This window comes from Mus caroli, chromosome 7 (assembly GCF_900094665.2).
Source record: "Mus caroli chromosome 7, CAROLI_EIJ_v1.1, whole genome shotgun sequence".
Taxonomy (NCBI): Eukaryota; Metazoa; Chordata; class Mammalia; order Rodentia; family Muridae; genus Mus; species Mus caroli.
Window position 1 is genome coordinate 85,122,998 of NC_034576.1, and position 8,337 is coordinate 85,131,334.

The 8,337-nt window shown below is 41.1% G+C and overlaps 1 protein-coding gene across 2 annotated transcripts in view; it reads left to right on the plus strand.

The window, feature by feature from the left end:
- Nucleotides 1-8,337, plus strand: part of Adamtsl3 (ADAMTS like 3) — a 270,398-nt gene that overhangs the window by 256,172 nt on the left and 5,889 nt on the right. For both annotated transcript variants that reach the window (XM_029480045.1, XM_021167800.2), the window contains exons 26-28: nt 1,606-1,789; nt 3,160-3,364; nt 5,932-6,029. In XM_029480045.1, the coding sequence (XP_029335905.1) occupies nt 1,606-1,789; nt 3,160-3,364; nt 5,932-6,029 (487 nt within the window). The remainder of the gene's footprint in view (nt 1-1,605; nt 1,790-3,159; nt 3,365-5,931; nt 6,030-8,337) is intronic.

An 8,337-nucleotide genomic window follows, 5' to 3' on the forward strand; every position in this document is an offset into this window, starting at 1 on the left:
CACACACACACACACACACACACACACATACACACACAGTTTGTACATGGATGTTCAGTCTTATCCACAATAGCTATTGACAGCAGAATGAAAGACTGCGGTAGTACTCAAACACTGTGCATGATTCAATAGTAAAAGAAAATATAATATTGATATTCCCCAAAACATGAGTTAATCCTGAAAATAATGCACTAAGCAAAAGAAGACACATGCACAAGCCCAGAAGGAAGTGAAGCTAATGTATGCTGAGAGTTAGAAAACCTGCAGATGCCTGGGAGGAGAAAGCGGCTGACTAGACACTGAAGCTTTAACGGTGTTAAAAATAGTCTGCATCTTACTGTGGATCATAGCTCAAGGAGTTCAGACAGTTGTGAAGCTCATAAAACTGAGATCTGAGCATTGTACACAAATTATACTTTATTAAAAGCCCAGCATTTCAAAAGAAAAGCACATGCATGCTGCCTTGCACTGAGACATGGAGTCAAACATGTGTGGGTTCCAGTTTCGCTGACACAAAAAAACATGAGGTAACTTAGTTTCATTCAACCTCTCTGACTCTGTAAATAAAAATAAAATTAACAGCTTCATAACAGAACATGGAAGAGTCAAAAAAAAAAAAAACCTGATTTTTCAAGTGTCTAAGTCATCACCCATCCATCCACTCTGGAGAGCTTCAGTCAATGGCCATCTTGAAGAAACTGTTTTAAGTAAACTTGAATTCTGAAATGACAACTAGAGACACAATTTATGGCTCTGCTCTGCAAATGATGCCATTTGCAAGTTAAGGTAAAAACTCAAAACTCAGAATGGAAAACAATAAGTTAAACCATTCCATCCTGCGAGAGCTCCTGTGGACACAGCTGGTAGCTATCAATTATTCATGATTATTGCAGGGAAATTTGGCGAGCTTTGTGGCCATGCACAAACCTGTCATCATGGTGTCCTACCTCATCTTTTACCAAGTGTCGGCAGGGAAGGGTAACACAAACGCTGTGATTCCTGGGGTTGCCTGGCTTCTGCTTGTCTAAAGGAGGCCTCCACTCTTACCTTTCCAGATGTCTCCAGAGTGAATTATTTATGCAGTTTTAGGATGGATGTGATGTTTGGGTTAAGAATTAATGGAAAAGTAAGGGTTGGGATTCAAATGCATCTCACCTTACTGCTTAATCCCTGGTCCCTGGTCCTCCTGCTAAATCATCTTCCATTTCTCTGCCTGACCTGTTTTTGGAAAATGGAGCGCACTAGGGCATCCCCTTGAGAGGCCTTCCCCCATGTCCTGCTGGCTCTGCTTAGAGGATGCTGGAGAAAGGCTGGCTGCTCAGTACCTCCTCCCTCTCTCTTGGGTTTTTCTGGTAGATCTAGAGGACCTACAATAGCGGTTTCCCAGGCGATCCCATTCTGGCCTCCATTTCTGGTCAGTGAGTACCATAGTACTCAAAAGACAGGGAGCTTCACACTATGCAATGACTTTCTCTGCTCATGCTATGAGAATGCAGGCAGATAGCTAACCACAGAACAACTCCCAGTGGCCTTCAGCCCTGTTGCCTCCAGATCATCATCCTTTCTATTTCGGCATGCTGGTGACATTTCCTTTCCTTTCTGCAGAACATTTTTGGGAACCTGGTAACTGGACACACTGTTCAGCCACTTGTGGTCCCTTGGGGGTCCGGCTTCAGAGGCCCCGGTGTGTGATGACCAGTGGGCAGGAAGTGAGTGAAACCCTGTGTGGTCTTCCCAGGAAGCCGCTGGCTGGGTTTCAGTCCTGTAACATCCGGGATTGCCCAGCAAGGTATGTATGTGTAGTCACTTTCTTAACAGTACACTAGTTTTTGCTGGTTTTGAAAAGTACAATAGGGTCTGGCAAAATGGCTCAGTGGTTAAGAGCACCAGCTTTTCTTCCAGAGGACCCAGGTTTGATTTCCAGAACCCACGTGGCAGCTCACAAGCATCTGAAAGTCCACCCTCAGGGAATCTGATACCCTCTTCCAGCCTCTGCATGCATCATGCACTCACATGGTAAACAGACATACATGCAAGCAAAACACCCAGACACATCAAATAATATAAAAACTTAAAATTTTTTTAAAAATTTTTAAAAAAAATAGTAATTTGGACTGTTTAACAGTTCAGTAGCTGTACTTAGAGAAAGTGTCAATGTAAGGAAATGACCCAGCAGCACATAGCCCAGTAGAAAACTGACCAAGTCTCTCTCTCTCTCTTCTCTCTCTCTCTCTCTCTCTCTCTCTCTCTCTCTCTCTCTCTCTCTCTCACACACACACACACACACACACACACACACACACACACACACACACAAATGAACAGAGATATTTTTGTATTTTTTAGTTCAGATCTGTGAGGCAGGCGTGATACTTCAGCCCTAATTTTCTGATTTAAACAAAATAAATGGAGAGTTGGGGGCTGGAGATCGGGCTCAGCAATGAAGAGACTTGTTGCTCTTGCAGAGAACCTCATCTCAGTGTCCAGTACCTCCATCCATGACCTCACACCCTGTAACTCCAGCTCCAGGAGATCCAACATGCTCTTATGGCAAGCACACATATGCAAAGACCCTAGGTTCAGTCCCCAACAGTGCAACACACACACACACACACACACACACACACACACTGATAAAACAGGAGAATCTTCCTGTTACATGGTTCCATTTCCTATACCAAAGTCCACACAGCAGGTGGCTGCCCATGTCTCAGAAGAGTGTGAGGAGCAGAGTCACTGTGCCAGGCTCTGTCACAGCTGCTTTGTGGCTTGTTCTGAAGGCCTGTTGGTGCTGCAGGACCACTAGATGCCATATCTTTTAGTAACTACTGTCATTTCTAAATGGAACATGTCACACTAAGAGTCACCCTTCAGAAAGCCTAAGTCTTATGACAGAGTCCACAAGGAACCTAACCTTTTGGGGTTCACAGTGATAACTCTCCACTAAATATTGTAGGTGGCACACTCATCATTATATTGGTTCTTTCTACCTAGTGACACTGCTGTCCCTGGGGAGAGGAGAGGACGATGACTGGGAGTCGCCTATGCTGCCCTGTCCTTGGGAGACATGTGACTCCCTGACACCACCATAGTGTTAGGATCAACACATCAGCCTTTTTGTGACAGTCTTGACTAAGGTCCTGCAGTTTTTGTTCCTAGGTGGTTTACAAGTGTGTGGTCAGAGTGCTCGGTGTCTTGTGGTGAAGGATTTCACAGTCGGCAAGTGACATGCAAGCAGACAAAAGCCAATGGGACTGTACAGGCGGTGTCCCCAAGGGCATGTGCTCCTAAAGACAGGCCTCTAGGGAGAAAACCATGTTCCATTCGTCCATGTGTTCAACAGGCCATCGACCCAGGAAACCAGGTAACCTTATGGTTGGCTGTGTTATCTATAATCAGCAATTTGTTGCTAATGAACTTTAAATTTAAAATTGTTTTAGAATGCTTAACAAAGTATTTGTTCAGTATTCAAATGAGAGATATAATATGCTTATATCACATGGATGAGTTTGATGGGCTGTATCATATAAGGTAATCCAGGCACAGAAGACAAAGACTTATATGTGAATCTAATCAACTTCATGAGCAGTGAGTAGACCTTTTAAGTAGCTGAGTGACTAGGGGATAGGAGGTGATTTTAAAGAGTACAAAGTTTTAGAAGATAAATATGTTCTGATGAGCCACAATGCTAATAAATATTTATACCTAACAGTGCTGTATCGTATACCTTAAAAACCTGGTAATGGGCCACAGTTTTTCCCTTTTATTGAAAATAGATTTTTTTCCTCATATAATATATCCTAATTACAGTTTCCTCTCCCTGTATTCTTTCAAGTTCCTTGCCACCTCCCCTTCCATCCGGATCCAACTCATTTCTGTCTCTCATTAGGAATTAAAATGCTTCTAGGGTATAGTACTGTAATGCATAAAATATAATAAGATAAAACAAAAACTAACATATTGTAATAGGATGAAACAAACAAACAGAAGGAACAGAGCCCAAGTAAAGACACAAGAAATAGATACAGTTTCAGAAACTTGTTCACACACTCAGAAATCCCATTAAAACAAACAAAACAAAAAACAGGAAGCCATAATATATACAACAAAGGACTTTCCTCACTTAAGTTGTTTCCTGTCAGTGGTTGGTGTCACCAGTAACCACAGGAAACAATCCCCTTTAACAAATGCTGCAGGGTAACTGTGAACTCACAAAAAGACATGAAGCCATACTCTCTGCTTACAGGGAATACCAACATCACAAAAGTCATCAAGGGCATTTAAGAGTCAATGCTATAAAATGTAGGGGGGGAAATGTAGGGGGGAAGACATGATTCTTCACACTGTAGGAAATGACATTTATATACAACACCAACTACATAGGCAAAACAAGAATGAATAACTTGAATCATATCAAAACTAAACCATCTATGCTACAATGGGTTACCACCAAGACACTGACAGATACATAGGGTAGGAAAAACAATTAAATGACACATCTCTAGAAAGGAACTTATATCTAAAATACATCTTAAAAGCCACCACTCAATAGTTAAAACACACACACACACACACAATCTAATTAAAGCATGAATGAGGGGTTTAAATAGACATCTCTTGACAAAGGCAATAGATGGCCAAGGAGGACATCAAAAGATGCTCATCAACTTAAGCCATAATGATGTGCCATTTTACAGTAGTTTTTGCAGAACTAGCCTAAAAACAGATAGTTTAACAAGAAAATGCATAAGTAGATCCTGTAGGACTGTAGGTGGGGCGCAGTGGTGCAGCCCCATTGCAAAACAACCCACAGGTTCCTGGGGAGTTGAACATGACTGAGGAGGACCCAGCAGCTTCCTTGCTAGGTGTGTATCCAAGAGCAGTGAAAACACCACACGAACATTTACCGATGAATGTGATGACCTAACTACTCATGATAACCAAACAGCGGAAACAGCACAGGCAACAGTAACACCACCGCCAACATGATGAAGCAAGTGCAGAAGTACCTGAGCTCTGGCCTGTTAGTACAACAAATACCATGAAAAGGAATGTGGGACTGGCACATTCTACACCGTGGACAGACCTTGAGAGTCTTGGGACAAATAATGGAAGAGAACTCCACCATTGTGTCTAGTGTAGGTAAATCAGTCAAACAAAAGGCAGCTTTGTGGCTGCCCAGGACTGGGAATGGAGGGGTGACTGCAGAGGGCTGTTGGGTTTCTGTGATAGATGATGATAATGTTCCAAACTTGGCTGTGGTGTGGCAAACCTGAAAGCCATTACAATGTGTGTTTTAAATGATTAATAATTACATGGCCAGTGAATTAAAGCCCAATGAACTACAGCTATGAGTTTAAAAGATTGTTTGAAATGGGTTAAGTAAGGTAAAAGAAGTAGGCAAAATCAGAATTCACTTAGAACGTACTCCACACACTTCTGCCCTGGCTGGGGAGCTCCTTGTACAGTAATAACAATGTAAAAGACTTTTCCATGCATAATATGATTATGAGGAAAGTGAATAGGCATTATGGCTATGCAAAACTTCAAGGGCTGCAAATCAGACTTGAATCGCTTCTCCTGTAGCTGAACGGGCCTTAGCACAGGTGCCTCCATCTTTGCTCAGAGCAGAAAAAACCAAACTTGGCCTTCACTTCTTGGTTTAAATATATCTGTTTCCATACTTAAGCCTAATAATTCAGAATTGATCCCACCCTTCTCCCTTCTTCCCGAGCTTCAGGGGATAAAGAATTGGGGAGAAGCGTGGGTCTGTCTACAGAGCTATGATCCACCTCTTCTAACTCACCATGGGACAGCTGGTCCCTGGAGCTTGTCCTTGGCTGGTCCACCTCAGCTCAGGTCTCAGTACACACAGTGAGCCTGAGCACTCAGGGCACTTGAGACACTGTTCTGTGCTTCCTTCTGTTCTAGTGTCCTGGACGTTGCATGAGCCATGCCACGAGGATGCAGCACCACCACCCTGCTTGTGCCCACAACAGCTCCAGCTCTGACTGTGAGGACAGAAGGAGGTACTGACCCCACCCCAGCGCAGCATGCACCTCCCCTGGGACCTCCAGGGGACAAAACTGCCTGAAATGGAATTATTCTTTGTTTCTGTCATAATTGAAAATTCCTATTCAATTATGATTTATTTAGTGCCATCCTCGATAGTATACATTATACTGAAATATGGCCAATAAATACTCTAAAGGGGGAAAACGTTGCACCCAAAATAGATTTTAAAACATATATATTTATTTATATATGTATATACTTATATATAAATATATATTATGAATATATTATGTAGGATATACTTATAATTTATATAAATATATAGTATATTATAAATATATTGTATAATATATATTTATAACTTATATAAATAAGAGTGATTTATTCCTATTAGAAGCTGTGTTGATTTGGATATTAGCATAATGATATAGCAGAGAATAAAAATAAACATTTTAGTTTTCAAAGGGGATGTTTGTTTTTTCTTTTGCATGAAAATCTGAATGGACAGGTGGTAGATTTGAGCTTGACTCAGGAGAGTATCTGGATGGCCAGCCTCCCTCTGCTAGCTGGCTCTGCTACCTTAGGTAATAACATCTCAGCCATCAGCAAGTGTGAGGGAACTTGCAAGTTATTCAACACAAGGAAACTTTCATTCCATCATTCTTTATTGTGTGACCTTCGAACACCTGAGTGTCTCAGTCTGCAAGTGGAATATTATCATCCATGTAAACTTCAACTTGAATTACAATTAGCGAGCCTCGTGTTGGTCCCTGAGCCTTCCTGGTCATAAAGGACACCCTGTATCTGATTCTTTCTTAATGCCCCCCACACAGCATCCTGCTGAAGGAAGTGGAATGACCTTGACTGTTGGCTTGGTTACTCTTCTGAGCCTTCAGTAAGGTTTGGCGATGTAGATTCAGCAATATTTTCTATTCCCACAAGGTGATTTCAAGCCAGAACCATTCTCCTCAAATGGAAAGTGTTTGGAGCAGCTGCCCTCATTCTCCACAGACAACTTAGCTTCCTGCTTTACTGTGAAGATAGAGACCACACACAGATGTGCACCATCCCAGATGTTTTCCTTTGCAGTCATAAAGGCATCTTTACAACACAAATGCTTATGTGGATGGAACCTTTTATTTGAACATAATATACATATTTTTCTATAACCTGATTTTATATTTAAGAATAGATTATAAACATGTTGTATCTTAGCACATCTTGACCTTATTCTATTTAAGCATGATATTTAATATTCCGCCGTTTCTTTGGTGGTATATTGCTTCAATTTTTTGCTTTTACAAACAGATGTTGCAGTAATCTTCTTAGAATGTATGTCTTTATGCTCAGAGAGTTACATTTTTATGGGGTAGACATTTAGAAATCAAAGTGAATTCATACGCATGTCCATTTAGTTATTTCCAAGTTACCATCAAACTATGTAAACAATATGAGAATTATCTCCATTCTCGTTGACATTGATAGGCTCTTAATCTTTCAATTTTCAGTCAGTGTTATAGAGTTGTTTTCTGTAACATTTTATATACATTTTGATCCCTTGTGGTCCCCTTCTTGAATCCACCTTCCTTTTATTTTTCATTTCACCCACCATCACCCTTACCAAAGTACCATCACCTCTTATGTGGTCTAGCAGCACAGAAATCATGTTGGTCTCCCCCTCTCCATCCTGACTTTTACCAGCCCAGTCTCCATGCTACATATCAAGGGAGTGGTCCACATGCAAACCTAGTCCACTACTACTGATGAAGGCTCACCAAAACCTTTAATGTGGGCTATGTGCTCAACTCACGTCCTCCTTCTTCACTGCATTCTCTTTCTCCTCTCTCTCTCTCTCTCTCTCTCTCTCTCTCTCTCTCTCTCTCTGTTTCTCTCTCTCTCTCTGTTTCCTTCTCTCCCCTCTCTATCTGTCTCTCCCTTCCTCTCTCTCTCATATATATTGAATGTATGATAAATTAAATTATTATATTATGTTTATTATATATTAAATCCTTATGGTCCTTGGATAAACCTTACAGTTTCAATTAAAATCAGCAAAAGAAGCAGAAAATATAAAAGAAGGAAAAGGAGGCGTGGAGGTTCTGACTCTGATCAGTTTGGATCTTACACAAAGGATATGGAAGTGAAATGGAAGAGTAGATTTGATTTGAATTGTATATGGAGATTTCCAAGGGCTGTGCTTGTGTGTGAGGTGTCACGTGCCTTTCACTTCTTTGTTTTTTTTTAATTTTTAATATTTTTATTACATATTTTCCTCAATTACATTTCCAATGCTATCCCAAAAGTCCCCCATAGCGCCCCCCA